Here is a 17,500-nt window from a genome sequence, read left to right on the forward strand (position 1 = left end):
GTGGAAAGATAAAATTATCGCACTAGAACAGACGACACAATTGCATTTCCATTTGACTAAAATCGGTTTTCTTTTTTTGTTGTAGACCATCTACTAGTTAGCCAGTTGTGTACTAATTCCAACAGCGATAGGAACCTTCTATCATGTCTGAAAATGACACAATGTTCAACGAGCGAGATTGGAGATGCGCCGCTGTACAACTCATGCTACATATCAACACAAGTATTTACTCATTTTTGGAAAGCTTTTCTTTTATTGAGCACAACATTGCATACAATTGTTTCAGCCCTCAGTCTTGGTAATAATTTGCACAAACTTGGGCTTCATTAGTGAGTTAGGAAAAAAAAAACAATATTTCAAGAGTTTTTTCAGTCTACGAATAGGACCCTTCCAATTAATACAGTCAGCATTACCTGGAATATTAAAAAATTTGCATTTTAGCCTTCGTTTGTATCACATCTTGATGTCTAATCAACCATGATTATATTTTTATAACAAATGTAGACAATAAGAATTTGACAATAGGACAGTTTTTATAACAACAAAGGGACAGATAACAGTTCTGAGGAGTTTTACATCGGACCAATAGAGGAAGCATACGTTGTGCACCTTTGGGTTTTGTTTGACGCATCTGCAAAAGCTGCAATGAAGATTCATTCCAAGGAACAACCCTTAAGTCTCGGGTCATATTTCATGCAACTTTTATTTCACATCTTCCCCACTTGGAAGTTGTACACTTTCCTTATTGTACATTTTCGCTATCTTCTGCTCCGATAGTTTTCTCTGCGTAGAGGATCCATTACGACTGTCTGTTACCCAACCTTGGTTGTGTAACGGAACTGAACAATACTGAGGTTAAAAAACGATGTGCACAAGAACCACTGTCATTTGAACCTGGAATCCGTCCAGTACAAGGAAAAGAGGAGAAAGGAAGAAAGACGTGCAAATCGTAGTACTGTCGCAATTAAAAGTCTGTATATAAGGATGTCTTTTTTGTGAAAGGGTCGGAATGTAATCATGATTTTGTGACGACGACGACGACGACGACGACGACGACGACGACGACGACGACGACGAAGAAGAAGAAGAAGAAGAAGAAGAAGAAGAAGAAGAAGAAGAAGAAGAAGAAGAGTTGAGAAATCAAGAGAAGATTGCTTTACGCAATCCAAGTTATTTTTTGTACGCGTTAGCACGAACGACGGATTTTTTTTTTTTTATTCGTCGAGTTGAAACATTAATTTCAACACTTCACGTTGGTAACATACTCCCTTTATCTGTTCAACTCGATTGCCAAACCCAAACCGACTCTACGTGTATCCTCAAACTTCTCCTTTCTAATTACGTCATCACTGCAGCGTAAAACCCAAGAATCATCATCTGATGCTGTCACATAATTTTGTTTATTTTTTTTTTTTTACAAAGACGTCACCACTTATCAAGGCCCAGAGGCCACTCGAGGATAAGGGTTAAAGTGTGTACAGTAGTCAAAAGGACAATATAGTAATCGATAGTAATGGAAATTCGGTAAATTTGTTAACTTAAATGGAACAGCTCATTAAAAACTTGTTTACATTGGACTTGAAGACAACCATATTGTAGTCAGCTGGAAAGCAAGAAAACAGGAAACAGTTCCACAGACGTGCAGTTCTAAGAAAGAAGCTTTGTTCATGAAATTTACGTTTAGGATTAGGCACAGATAAAGAGTGGGGGGAATTATTGATAGTGTTTTCAACTAGACGAGTGTTTCTTGTGAAAGTTTGGCGAGGGAGGGACCATAGATTGAAGCTCAGTCGAGCACTTGCCATGAAAATAACGATAAAGCAACGACAAACTCGCAACATCTCTTCTGTGAGAATTTTGTTTATGTTAGCTAAAATTCTTAACTATTTGTTTTAACATAAAATTAATTAACTCCATTAACATTCTTGCGACATTATTTAGCTGACAAAACATCTTGACTGAGCAATCATAATAATAATCATCTGGTTTACTCTCTGGCGTTTTCCGGGACCAACAATACAACACATACAGATAATATTGCTGTTTATATATATATATATATATATATATATATATATATATATACATATACATATACATATATATATATATATATATATATATAGAGAGAGAGAGAGAGAGAGAGTTAGGAGTGGATGGGTAAAGTTCATGGAACTTCTACCATTACAATCCAGCAGAGCGTTACAACTGTCGACTTAGGGAAGAGTCTATCAGGTATGCGTATGCAGTGTGATGATGTATGGAAGTGAAACCTGGCTTGTGAAGGTTGACGACATGTGTTGGATGATGAGATTACAATGGATGTGTAATGGTTAGACTTAAAGGCAGCCTTAGTTCTGATAACCTCAGAGGAAGATTAAATCAGGACTGCATAGGAAGATATGTGCAGAACAGGAGACTTTGATGGTTTGGTCATGTTGAAAGAATAATTGAGGGTTCTTAGGTCAGTAGATGTAGACCAGTTCACAAGGGAAGGCCAACGAAAACACAGGAGGAAATGACAAAGAAGGATTTGAGAGAAAGAGGGATAAATAAAGACCCGGCCAGAGATAGGTAACTTTTGAGAAATCAGTTTCTTAAAGTCATCCAATACATGCCAGCACATAAAACAGATGATAAACTGATGATGATGATGATTACGATGATGATTACGATGATGATGATGATGATCCTGACACAACTGCTATGCCCGGATGTAAATATTCAAATGTCAATCTCACCTCTTTATGAGCAAAAACACAGATATTACATGTGGTAACACCTTCTTGACCCTTTGTGACCTTAGAAAGGTCATCCGTAAGTATTGTGCCGTACAGAAAACCAAGGTCTGGACTCTCGGGATGAGTTATCTTTTCTTGTTTCTTCACGGCGTCTACGGTAGAAAAATAAGATGAATTGTGCAATAATTTTAAATGGTAACAAGGCATTTGTATTATATTCTAAGTATACTATCTCCGTCAAAAACGATGAAAAAAATTGATACTTCTGCAATGTTCACGCTAATATTCATATAAAATAAAGTTGAAAAAGAAATAAGAAAGAAAGGAAACGTCTCAGGCTGGATAGTTTATAAAAAGAAGAAAGGAAATAAAAAACGTGTAAATCGATATAATTCTGCCTTTTGTTAGTGAAGGAGAAATCCTTCTAGACCAAGGCAATTTAAAATTTTTTGTTCAATCCGGAGTGCCCATTTTTGATGAGCTGAATGTATCCGATATTAAAAGCGACCTTGTGTCTTATGTTGTCCTTGTGGAGAGGAAAATAACCAGGAATATTAGATGCATACATAATTAAGCATGTTTTAATTCGCCAGAATGCATGTTAGTTTCCTTCTGAAGAATTCACTAGGTTATTACTACATTTATTCAGGGTAAATTGTTTGAAGTGTCTATGAGAGAGAATTATTTAAATCTATAGAAATAAAACAGTAGGTGTATATATGCATGTATGTATGTCAGGTCATGTCATATGCTACTGGTACCATGTAACCCAGTACTACCTGCCTCATGGTTGGGTCACCGGCGACTAAACTGATTCCCCCACCAGACTTGTTTGGTGAGGAGGGTGGCTAGTCTCCCTGAAGGATTAAAAACAAGACCTTCCAAAGGGCGAATGAACCCTTTTTCGGAGTCAACAGCCAACTAGCACCGTGTGCGTTTGTGTGTATGTATATGTGTGTTGGGGTGGAGAGGGCTCCCGTAAGCCGTGATGAAGGCAACCTTTCTAGGAGAAGCAAATCTCTGATTTAAAAAAACCATAAAGCGGGAGACCAGTACCCACATTAATCTGGTCTGCAATTTAACTTGTTGCTGGCTATCTTGCTCTTGCTTGTTGCTGGATCTCAACGTTTTGAACAGAGAGAGAGAGAGAGAGAGAGAGAGACTTAGCTGTTGTACAAAGCTAAGACTCTGTAACATCATCTGTGTATAGATACTCCCTCAGGCGTTTGTCTATTAAAATGGTCCTGTGGCGATAGAAGTCGTTTTTGGGCTCATGGACTTTAAGTGTCTGGGGAAGTGGCACTCGCTTGACAAGACGTTGCAATCATCATGTATGTATGTATGTATGTCTATGTGAAAATTATATATGGCATAATTACATTGACACACTCGTTCCCGTCAGATCACTGAAGTTAAGCAATGTTGAGTCTGGCTATTACCAGATGGGTGACCATTTGGGAATTCTAGGCGCTGTATGTGCTTTCGGCTTATCTTGACATTGTTTCCAGTCGTCCTGAACCTCCACTTGCGACTGGTATTCAACAATGTCGACTCATGAGAGGTGTGGTTGGAGATTGTGCAACTCTTGCCACAAAAATTTCATGCGCAGACTCCCTTACCGTGGGTATCCATAGTCTGTTAAAACTTAGGGAAGCCTTCTATGTGAAAATATTTAACCGATAAACTCTTAAACTAATGGTGGCATAACACTGAAATTAACAGGAAATAGTAATCATACACCAAGAATGGTTTATAATGAGTAAAATCTTTGTTTGGATGGATGAATAACACAACAGAAATATGTCGGCAAGTTGGAATGCAAAATTTTCATTTCAACTTACCAACATATTTCTATTACTTTTGCCCATGTGCAAATTCACTCATATCTTGAAATGGTTTAATTTTCAATCTTATCTATCTGTTGATAACTCAAACAGTAGGGATCGCGACTGGAGCCTTAAATATATTGGTTTCAATTCTAATTGATGGCAGCCAAGTCATTTTTATGGGACAATTCCAATTTTTTTCCCAAATCGATTCTGTACTAAATTCCTGATTCTGATTTCTTATAAATTTTGATTCCTTATAAATTTTGATTCCTTATAAATTTTGATTCCTTATAAATTTTGATTCCTTATAAATTTTGATTCCTTATAAATTTTGATTTCTTATAAATTTTGATTTCTTATAAATTTTGATTTCTTATAAATTTTGATTTCTTATAAATTTTGATTCCTTATAAATTTTGATTTCTTATAAATTTTCATTTCTTATAAATTTTGATTTCTTATAAATTTTGATTTCTTATAAATTTTGATTTCTTATAAATTTTGATTCCTTATAAATTTTGATTCCTTATAAATTTTGATTTCTTATAAATTTTGATTTCTTATAAATTTTGATTTCTTATAAATTTTGATTTCTTATAAATTTTGATTTCTTATAAATTTTGATTCCTTATAAATTTTGATTTCTTATAAATTTTCATTTCTTATAAATTTTGATTTCTTATAAATTTTGATTTCTTATAAATTTTGATTTCTTATAAATTTTGATTCCTTATAAATTTTGATTCCTTATAAATTTTGATTCCTTATAAATTTTGATTTCTTATAAATTTTGATTCCTTATAAATTTTGATTTCTTATAAATTTTGATTTCTTATAAATTTTGATTTCTTATAAATTTTGATTTCTTAGAAATTCTGATTCCTTATAAATTTTGATTCCTTATAAATTTTGATTCCTTATAAATTTTGATTTCTTATAAATTTTGATTTCTTATAAATTTTGATTTCTTATAAATTTTGATTCCTTATAAATTTTGATTCCTTATAAATTTTGATTCCTTATAAATTTTGATTCCTTATAAATTTTGATTTCTTATAAATTTTGATTTCTTATAAATTTTGATTCCTTATAAATTTTGATTCCTTATAAATTTTGATTCCTTATAAATTTTGATTTCTTATAAATTTTGATTTCTTATAAATTTTGATTCCTTATAAATTTTGATTCCTTATAAATTTTGATTTCTTATAAATTTTGATTTCTTATAAATTTTGATTTCTTATAAATTTTGATTTCTTATAAATTTTGATTTCTTATAAATTTTGATTCCTTATAAATTTTGATTCCTTATAAATTTTGATTTCTTATAAATTTTGATTTCTTATAAATTTTGATTTCTTATAAATTTTGATTCCTTATAAATTTTGATTCCTTATAAATTTTGATTTCTTATAAATTTTGATTTCTTATAAAATTTGATTTCTTATAAATTTTGATTTCTTATAAATAACAGTCTTCACTTCTGGCGGGAACTGGCTGATGTAATCACCACATTTATCATAAGTCCGAGTTCTTTCCAATCCTTCAGGAGTCATTGTCAGGGATAAATTAATCTAACTGGTTTTGAACAATTTATAAAGCTTTTTTTTTTTCTTCATTGGATAATTATTTATTCTTTTTTCCTTGGTTAATACACACACACACACACACACACACACACTAATCAAGGGAAAAAGAATAAATATTTTATATATATATATATATATATATATATATATATATATATATATATATATATATATATATAATATTCAATAGAGAATTGGCTCCGTAATAATAAATATGAAATCTGCATGAATTAAAACATATTTAAGCATACTCAGATTTTTGAGAAGTCTATCCCTCTGAACTCCAATCCCTGGTCCCCCCTCTCCAATCTTTTACGAAAAACACCCGTCTAGCTGAATCCACTGTCAAGAACTTTCCCCACTCTTTATCTATGCCTAAATCAAAACGTAGATTCCATGAACAAAGCTTCTTTCTTAGAACTGCATGCTTGTGGAACTCTGTTCCGTCGTCCTGCTTCCCACCTGACTGCAACCTGGATGTCTTCAAGTCCAATGTAAACAAATTCCTGATGAACCGCCCCCCTTAAGTAGACACTTTATTAAATCTCCACACTAATGTACTGTACTTACAATAACCCTTATCCCTGAGTGGCTTCTGGGCCTTGATAAGTGGTGACCACCTTGTGAAAAAAAAAAAAGAGAGAAATCCAAAATGAGAACCTTCATCCTCGGCCTTTTTATTTTTAAGCCGAGGATGAAGGTTCTCATTTTGGCTTTCTCTCTTCTTATATATATATAAAGCGGAGGTGCCCAGTGTTGCCCGTGTGATAGTGAAGTTTTTGTTGAAAAAAAAGTGGTAGTAGCGGGGGGGGGAGTAGGTAGCCTGTGTGGACTGTTAAAAAAAAAGTGGTAGTAGGCAGGCAGGCAGGTTCAAACCCCTAACGCAAAGGAGAAAAGGAAGGTGAAAAAAAAACCTAACGTCTTAGCTGATGCGTCCATTGTGAAACTGGAAGTCACGAGCGTTAGAATTAAGGGTAGCCAATCCAATGGAGATGGTGACTTGCGAAAATGTCAATGAAAAGAAAACAACCCTTCCTTGTAGAAAACTGCCCAGTCGAGAGTAAAGAAATTAATATTTTGGGCCAATTTTTCAATATTTGTCATCCGAGAGACCGAGTTTTAAAATGATACCAATTTTGTCACATTCCGATGCAGCTGTCAGAAGTTTTTGCGAAACAAACAAACACACACACATTTTGCCTTTTATATATATATATAGTAGTGGGTGGATGTTTTGGAGGTGTAAAAGAAAAAAAAAGTTTTGTAGGAAGGTAGGCTCGAACCTGAAGCCTTGACGCGAAGGTGGAAAAGAAAGGGGAAAAAAGGACTGGTATCTTATCCGCTCGGCCACGAAGGGAGAGGAAAAACATTTTAATTTAGCGATTAAAAAGATAGGTGCATGAATTTAATGAAGTCAAACATCAAGCCATATGGGAATTAAATTACCTTTGGCTGCAAGCCTGTTTCTGCGTTTCTCTCGAAAATGTTGGGGAAAACCAGCTCCCATTGTTCATATGAATAGCAATTGTCTGACATAAGGAGTTTCCCCTACATTGAATAAACATCATTGCTTTTCTGGACGTCCCTGTCACGAGTACCAGGGAGCTGTTTTATGCTACGGATTCAGTTTTGCTTTTGTACTGAAAAGTCAAACAAACACTCTTAGACCAAGAAATATTGTGAAAACAGCATGTAAAAGTCTCTCAAATTAAAGATACACGCGACCTTGTTTCGTAAATCGTAGATATTATAATCTATGTAGCATATAAAAGGTTCTTAGAAACAGTAACTAGCCCGACCCCCCCCCCCTCCCAGAAAAAAGCCTTTGGAGGACATACACAAAAATATGCCCACACTAACACACAATTAGCCTTTATATATATATATATATATATACATATATATATATATATATATTATATATATATATATATATATATATATATATATATATATATATATATATATATATATATAGAGAGAGAGAGAGAGAGAGAGAGATAGAGAGAGAGAGAGAGAAAGAGATAGGATGTCCATAAAGTCCGTGTTCAATTTTGAAATGAATTGTTTCCAAATCAAATTCTTTTTACAGATGATTCCTGTTGTAAACATAAAATAAGTTTTCAATAGTTTAATGTGCACACAGACTTTATTCCCTAAAGTCGCACCCTGTATATAAAATGTTTTAGAGGTGGCGAATTTTAAATTGACAACTCTGTTTTCTTTAATTTTAGATTTAGTAACTATTGGTTATTTTTAGCTCAGCTTAGTTTGGCAATTCACCATGTGGTTTCAGTAGGATGGAGCCTCATTTCACATGATTTCATATGATCAGTTTACTGAAAGAAATATTTAATGAACGAATAATTTCACAAAATGGATCTGCCAACTGGCCATGAACTCCATTGTCTTTGGGGATATGTAATGTCCCATATCTATGATGATTAACCAGCATTCATATATAACTAGCCAGGGTGCCCAGCATTGCCTGGGTGTTTGGAGGTGTATGTTGAACAAAAAAAAGAAAGTGGTAGTAGAAGGCAGGCTCGAACCCATACCGCCAAAGAGGAACAGAATGTGAAAAAAAAAAACGTGACATCTTTGCCATTGCATCCATCACCAAACCGGAAGTGGCGAAGGTTTAAATTAAGGCTAGTCAATCAAAAAGAGGGGATGACTTCAAAAAATATTGGCGAAGAAAGCGACCTCTCCCCATAGAAAAGTGCCCACTTGAGGGTGAAGGAATTAATGTTTTTAGCCAATTTTTTCATATTTGTTATCCAAAAGTTAGAGCTTCAAAGCGATACCAATCTCGTGAAAATCTGTCGAAAGTTTTAGGAGGCATACATACATACATACATGCATACATTTAAACAGACAAGTGAAATTTATATTATAGATAACAAGATGTAGTTTCCGTGAAGTATTGCATGGAATAGGAGAGTCATTGAAGGCCGTCACAATGCAAGAAATGAAAATATGTCAGTGTTGAGAACACGGATAAAAATAAAGTGATTTATTTTTAAATGAGCAAACCACACGGTGTAGAGAGGACAAAGTTATCTCCCTTGAAAGCTATTGTTTTTTTTTTTTTCTTTTTTTTTTCAGAGTTTTTAAGATCAGCGTTGTTTCCCTTTAAAAAAAAAGAGGATAGAATGGTGAGTGTTTCAAATATCCATAATATATTTTAAGATAAGACCTCGTTATCAAATGTTGAGTATTTTAAATTTTCATAATATATTTCGAGGTCAAAGCTCTTTATCAAATGATGGGGGGGGGTAAATCTTCTAAAACTCGATTGATATTTTTATATGCTTTCTTAACATGTTTTAATGGTCATCATTGATTTTAACTTTTATTTAAAAAAATAAAGATCATTTCAATCTCCAAGCAACCCTGAAGCCATGTTTGCCGATGTCAAGAATATGTTACCTGTTATAGTGCTAACAGCGGATACTAAGTACTGTAGTTTTCAAATCAAGACGTCTGGTAGGTAGCATGGCATAGAAAACAACATCATAGCTAATGCCAAATCTCCGTAATATATTTTAAGATAAGACCACATAATCAAGTGTTATGGTGTTTCAAATCTCCATAATGTAGCTTAAGATAAGACCCCTTTATCAAATGGTGGTGGTGGGAGGGGCTTAAATCTTCTAAAACTTGATTGGTATTTTTATACGCTTTCTTGACATGTTTTAATGGTTGTCACTGATTCTAACCTTTATTTAAAAAATAAAGGTCATTTCAATCACCAAACAACCCTGAAGCCATGCTTGCTGATTTCAAGAATGTGTTACCTGTTACAGCAGTAGCAGCGGATACCAAGTCTTGTAGGGTTGTAGTTTTCAAATCAAGTCCAAGACGACTGGCAGGCAAGATGGCATAGAAAGCACCACCATAGCTAATGTCCAGGGTAATCACGCCAAACTTTGGTACACCCACCTTGATATCTGCAAATATAAAAGATCAATAATGATTATACTGTTTCAGATGAATGGACTTGTAACAGTAAACAAAATCTAATTTATAAAACTCACTTTGTTTGTCTGTCTGTCTCCATATTTTCAAAATCTATCTCTTCTGAAACTAAAAGTCGCAGAGCAGCGCTAGGGAGCTCAAATGATTGGATTTTTTATGAACTGTTCTTTTATAGGTCTTTAGCCGGTTAAATAGTTTCTGAGGAGTCAAAAAGAGGTCAAAATTGAAACAATCGTTATCCATTTTGTACATTCATCTTAGTTTATTTTTAATCAGCTCATATGCATGTCACGTTGCTACAGTGGTAACGTCACCAGCTTTGAATGCTCCAGTTTTTCTTTTGGTTTCGATTCTAACTGATTACTTTTTTTTTTACTTTTGAAATCGCGATTCTATAATAATATATACGAAATCTGGACATATTAAAATATCATATTTAAGCATATTTTACAACCGGGCAAAGCCGACCCCCTCCCCTTCCTCGCTCGTAATAATCTATTTTCTTTCGTGAATCAATACTCTGCTCCCTGCTGAGTGATTCAGACACACACTAACCAATCAGTTGGCAGGACACATTAAATCATTTGTCCTCTCAGGAACCTCTTTAATCCTTTTTGGGAACTATAGCCAGCTAGCAGAGAGAACCCAACCGGCGAGCAATACAGATCTTTCTTCCTCTCTCTCACTTACCACTGTCCACCAGACATAACAACTCATTAACCCTCACCCTAGAAGCTGACGACCCATTTAGCGCTCGCTGAAGAAACAACTTGTTTCATCCTGACCGATCTACTTCTTATATTGAAATAAACCTTTTCGTTGTTTTGTTTTAAAGAGGTTTTTGTCATTTTTTTTTTTTTTTTTGTGTTCATAAATTTATAATTAGGATGCAGAACATAAGATTTTCTTTTCCTAAAGGTGCTTTTACATGGTTTCTGTTTTGGAGGAATACGCATGAGAGCCAGAGAACCTTAAAAAAATATGAAAGGAAAAATAAAACAAGAAAAGTGGCAACCATGGTTTACAAAATATTTTTTTTACTCTTTTTAACCCAAAACAAGACATAGGGTGTTGTTGTTGCACGCACACACACACACACACACACACACACACACACACACACACACACACACACACACACACACACACACACACACACACAAAAAGAAAAAATTCAAATTAAAAACTTTAGAAATGCAACATTGCAGTGAAAAGACTGTGATAACTATCGAACCTCTACATGCTAAGGTCGACATCTATCAAGGTTTCTTTGGTGTCAATTGGTTGATCAATTCATTTCTGCATCTATTTTGAGCCACAGCTTACATTAAACTGTTCAACTCGCAACTCTCCTCAACTGTTGTCAACTGTCACAAACCCAAGACTGTCCACCAACTAACATCATGAACTGTTGCAAAACTCGTTGACACTTCCAAAACTGTGTGTAACTTGACTCTAACTATGTGTTGGGTAATTAACATTGTTATAAGAAAATATCGTTAACAAAATATCAGACCCAACATATAACATATGACATGTTTTATAATATCAAATCCACTTCGTAATACAACATATGTATCTGGTCCTTTTATCTCATTCACTGCCATATACAGGCCAACTATTCCATTTCAGCTTCCTTTTGTGTGTCTTTGTGAACAATTTCCTAGTCATTGTTCTGCCAATAAATCCATTTCTCCCCTTTCTTTTGACATATTTTGTTTTCTCTTTCTCCCTCAACACTTTCTAACACCTGGTGGTGGTGATGGGGGGGGGGGCGCTGATAGTACCACAGAGCAAGGATTGGAACTTGGTTGGTAGTGCGAGACCTATTAGGTTGGAGACATTTTTTTAGACTTTGTCTAAAAGGGAGACACTAGTAGTAAATGCTCTAGCTCAGATGTGGTAACCATATTCCATGCATGGATGAATGGTGACTTTGCAGAGATACAATGCCATAGTTAAGAAAACATATATTTGATAATATATATATATATAATGTAAACTAGGCACCGCCAAAAATGGCCGCAAAATCAAGTTGTTGTTGTTTTTTAAAACTAAATTACATTTATTAAAATCCATTATTTCTGAGTAACTTTTTTTTTTCCAGAAAGATAAAACTCTGAATTTTATCATATAGAAAACAGAATAATGTAAAACTTTTTCTACTATTTTTAATTCAATTTTAAATGTTAAATTTTCCCAAAAAGTTAACAATTGACATTTTTTGTCTTGCACAAAAAACGTATTTAAATATTAAAAAAAAAAGGGTTTTTGAAATAATTAATTTATTTATTTATTGTCTAACTAAGATTTAGGATGATTTTCTAAGAGAATATGCAAAAATATTATAATATAAGTACCTGAATTTCAAATAATTCCACTTATTCATATAGGTAACCAGATATTTCGCGTCAACGTAGAGTTCAGATCGACTCTGTTTACGTTTTCGTTTGATAATAAGAAAACTATGGAAGACCAAACAGGCCAAAAAAACTTATTTTTCAGTGACGAAAATTTCAATGTATTATAAAGCTGAGGCTGGCCAGTACCAGATGGGTGACCATTTGTATGAGTTTGGTTTTTAATGTGTATGTGTGTGGCGGCCAGGCTCCCCAAAATGGGGGGGGGGCAATTTAAAGCAGAATAAAAAAAAATTATTTCAGCGCGTTTGGTCCACCGTAGTCGAAAGGCGGCAAACGTTTTCAAACGGGATCGAAAAAATGATGCTATTTTTAACACAAAGGGCACAATATTTATCGAATTTTTTTTTTGTATCGATTATTCATAGCATGCCCTGTTTAATAATGGTCATGCATTATTCGGCTCACTAAAAAAAAATTGTTAATTTATTTATCAAAAATTTTTAAATGGCTTTTTTCGTATAAATATTAAAAAAAATTTTTTTTTGTTTTGCTTAACTTAAATTAATTATTTTACTTAACATATTCACCGAATTTCACACTTCAAAACTCAAAAGCGGGATAATTAAACACAATCGAAGTTCTGATATTCAGACGTAAAAATAAGGTATGCAAACAAGTTTTTTTTTTTTTTTTTTTTGAATCTATAATTCTGTCCTTTACAACAACACAATATGTTTTGTTCAGTTTCAGATGATTATTTTAAGCATATTTGTTCCCACTTCAAAACAAGGGGGGGGGGGTTGTAAGCAAAAAAAATATATATATATAAATATCGTTTATGAAAAATAAGTACACTGTTATAAAGTTCATTCTTCTCCTAACAATCGCTGAAAATTTCGTATTGATCGGATAATTACCTGATTTTTGGTAGATTTTTAAAAAGACGGTCCGTCAAAAAGTACTGACCTGCCCCCCCAGTTTTGGCGGTGCCTAATGTAAACAAATTGAGCTTAGGTATTTGGACAATGTCAAAACATTGTTAATTCACTGTCTGCATAGCAACAGCTGTATAGCGCAATGGTTAGAAGCTCCGACTGTCGTTTAGGCGATCGGGTTTCAATCCTGGCTTGAGGTAGTTGCTTGTCTAACTGCACTGATAAGCTGTGAAATAGCGAAACAGTGCTGTATGTGGATGACTATATATATATATATATATATTGGGACGATTCCAATATTTTTACCAATTCCAATACAATTACCGATTCCATAGTAAATTACCGATTCCGATACAATTACCGATTTCGATTCTTTATAAATCTCTAAATATTTAACTATAGAGTTGTTATTTTTACCAATTTCTGTAAAAAAAAAAAAGCACATGTTAAATATGCATATATTTTCCTAAACGTAAATTTACACTTGTGTAGGATGATCTATCGATTTTAACTTTACTGGTATTTTAAAATAAGGCAATATTTATTATTTTATCATTATTACCAGCAATGGAAGATATTTTTAAATAAAATCAAATAAAAAAAAAAAGACAATTAAAAGAATTGTTTTGGCATCGGAAAACCGGCATCAATTTTTTTGATTCCAATACTAATTCCGATACCCTCAAATTTGTTGATTTTTCCGATTCCAAATTCCGATAATTCGGCCCAACACTAATATATATATATATATATATATATATATATATATATATATATATATATATATATATATAACAAATACTGACTCAACAGGTCACAGATAGGCTAGTGAATTTTAGATTTTCTTACCTGCAGAGTGTACATAAGCTGGAACACTGTGGAATCGGACAGCGCCACTTTTACCGTTATTATATGATACAAAAGCCTTAACCAATCCGCACGGACATTGAATATTCACAACCGTTTCTGGAGAAGAAAGGGTCTTCACATATCCTTTGTCTACTGCGTACCTGAGAAAATAATAAACATTTCTTTTAAAATAATGTCTGCATTTTATAATTTTTTTGTTATTTTATCTTTAAAAAAAAAAAAAATGATTTTGTAATTATTATCGACTAAGCTACCAATGCTAAGTTTTCTGAATTTTTAAGATTATTTGCATTATTGCGATTCTTCAGACTGCTGTTCTCATTTTGAGTGTTATTTTCACAACATTTCGGTCGATGTAGCCTCTGACCTTCAGGTATATCTTGCCGAACTGGGGAATCTTTTTATCAAACTAGTGACAAATAGTAAGATTGTACATCTAAAAATAAAAATTAAAGCTCTTAAAATTCATAGTAGAATTGTCCGCCAGAATCTTTGGCATAGTGGATAAAGTGTTTGGTAAAATTCAGTTGTAAATTACACTCTTCTGGAGGTTGACGGTTCAGTCCTCAGTGCGTCTGAGATACTCACTATCCAGGATATTCTGCAATATTACTATTATGCTTCTTGGGCAATGTCAAGCAGATTTTCTTGTATAAAATAATATCACTAAACATAGTGATATTCTTTTATGGACAACATCATTTTTAAACATTCCTGCTCTATACAATGATGGCGTAGTGGATAAAGTACTTGGTTAAATTCAGTTTTAAGTTACATTCTTCTGAAGGTTGACGGTTCAATCCTCAATGCAAGCAAAATACGATTGTAAAGTATGTCAGGCTATTACTTAGTCATGTTTTTTTTTTTTTTTTTTCAAATTACATTTTCACCCTAAACAAGGCACAGTGCCACTTTGATGTAGGGGGCTACTATCAGAGTGATAAGTTGCAGGGATACTATGTAGGGAGTTGAGCAGCAAAATGTTTGTTCACATTACATTTGAACTTTTGCATGTCAGTACAGTTGGGGAAGCAGAGGTCCAGAAGGGAATTCCAAGAGTCTACCAGTTCTGGGGAAGAAACTATTAGAGTACAAAGCTTTCTTACCTCTAGGGATTTCTACTGGGTAGGGGTGGGACTTTACGGCTAGTCGGGTTGACAGGGGTATTTATGTCGAGGGGTACAAGGGCTTGTAGTTTGATGGAGCATCCACCATTAAAATACTTGTAAAACAGACAGAGGGATGCAACATTTCGTCTATAGGACAGACATTGAAGCTTAGATGACAAATCAGAACCTATCAGGTTGCCGACTCTCTTTTGAGCCCTGTCCAGAAGTGAGAGACTTGTAGCAGAGGCACCAGCACAAATGTGACAATAATACTCCATATATGGGCGAATGGTGGCTTTGTAGAGGTACAGGATACTTTCAGGCGTAAGTAACTTTCTAGCACGGTAGAGAGAGCCCAACTTCCTCGCAGCAGCCTTGGCAATGCACCTGATGTATCTGTTCCAACTTATGTTCCCTGTGAATGTTAGCCGAGAAGTTTGAATGAAGTACTTTCAGGTAATGTATCTTTAGCCATAGCTATTGGTAGTTGAGAAGGAAGGAAACAAGTTTAGTCTTGGCAGTATTGAACGTTACCATCTATTTTGGACCCCATTCCACTACAGACTGAAAGTCTTCCTCTGGGGTTTCTGCCATTGCTTGGGATATGTGTTCATTCGTTTTGCTCTCATGCTTGCTATAGAGCGTGGTGTTATCTGTAAATATGCCCATCTGAGAGACTATTTTATTAGGGAGGTCATTTACGAATATCAGGAATAATAAGGGTTCAAGGATATACCCCTGAGGTACTCCCGCATTTATGTCATATTGTTTAGACATACAACCATCTAGAACAACCTGGATTCTTCTCTTATTTAAGAACGATTTAATTATATTAAATATTCGTCCAGTAATACCATAGGATCTACTGTTTATGAGAATACCATCGTGCCATACCGTCAAAAGCTTTAGATATACCTCGGGCTACTGCCCCCCCTCCCCTGCCTTATCCAGTGCATTGTATATACGTTCAGAGATTACAGTTAGAATATCTTCAATAGAACGGGCTTACCTTAATCCATATTGATGGTCAGACAGAAATTTAGCAACTATAAGATGGTGGACGAGAGCTTGGTTAATTATGGACTCAAGTATTTTAGTGAAAAGAGGGAGGAGGCTAAGAGGGTGATAATTTAATGAGTCAGTTCTTTAGCCAAAATGCAGAAGCAGTTTTCTAGAAGTCAGAAAAGAAGGCACTTGTTGAAGAGTTTAAAGAGAATTGGAGCAACCTCAGCATTTTTACATTTCTGGCAGAAGTAGGCAAAAGTGTGTTGATTCTGATGGTGCTTATTTCGATCGATAAATTTTTGTTTGAGCCAAAATATGCTTTTCATTTATCTTGGCATTGTTTCCAGTTCTCATGGACTTCTTCTTGCCATTGGAATCAAGTAGCATTAATTCATGAGAGGTGTGGTTGAGGATTGTGCAACACTTGCTTCTCAGTTACATATGCAAATACTATTATAAGAGGTATCCATTGTTTCAAAAACAAAGGCCAAGAAGGTACTAGTATTTTACAGTTACATTTTATCTCCATTTTTTTCCTTTCTTGGGTTATTTATATTTCAATCAGTCATTTCTACCTCCCTTCTTATATATATATATATATATATATATATATATATATATATATATATATATACATATAATTATTTCCACAGCCAAACAACGTCACAGCCCACAAGAGCCATGACAGCCAAGAACCAGAAGTCCAAGACTTGAGTTTTGCCCTCATTTGGCCTCCTCAGTTACACATATCTGAACCCGGGATTCGAAACCCAAGCCTCTTGCATGCGAGGTAAGCACTCTGCCAACTTAGCAAAGTCTTGCTACTTTATCTCGACAAGGGACACAGTCATCCAACCAGCTAATAAACTAATGTATATATATATATATATATATATATATATATATATATATATATATATATAATCGAGGTAAGACAATGATTAGAAATCAAATGAAAAATCCTGATAGATATTACTTGAAGTAATACTTTCAGGGCGATCCTAGCCAAAAAGGAGAAGCTCAATATTTAAGAATAGAGCAATATATAAATTTAGTGGTTATATTTAAATTCTGAAAA

The 17,500-nt window shown here is 34.1% G+C and overlaps 1 protein-coding gene across 1 annotated transcript in view; it reads right to left on the reverse strand.

The window, feature by feature from the left end:
* Positions 1–17,500, reverse strand: part of LOC145255639 (trans-L-3-hydroxyproline dehydratase-like) — a 31,449-nt gene that overhangs the window by 4,449 nt on the left and 9,500 nt on the right. The window contains exons 2-4 of the mRNA XM_080114170.1: positions 14,288–14,448; positions 9,960–10,112; positions 2,742–2,893 (exon numbers count right to left, since the gene is read on the reverse strand). Coding sequence (XP_079970296.1) covers positions 2,742–2,893; positions 9,960–10,112; positions 14,288–14,448 — 466 coding nt within the window. The remainder of the gene's footprint in view (positions 1–2,741; positions 2,894–9,959; positions 10,113–14,287; positions 14,449–17,500) is intronic.

The sequence above is a fragment of the Euprymna scolopes genome, chromosome 31 (assembly GCF_053919585.1).
Source record: "Euprymna scolopes isolate OS-2025 chromosome 31, ASM5391958v1, whole genome shotgun sequence".
NCBI classification, from domain to species: Eukaryota; Metazoa; Mollusca; class Cephalopoda; order Sepiida; family Sepiolidae; genus Euprymna; species Euprymna scolopes.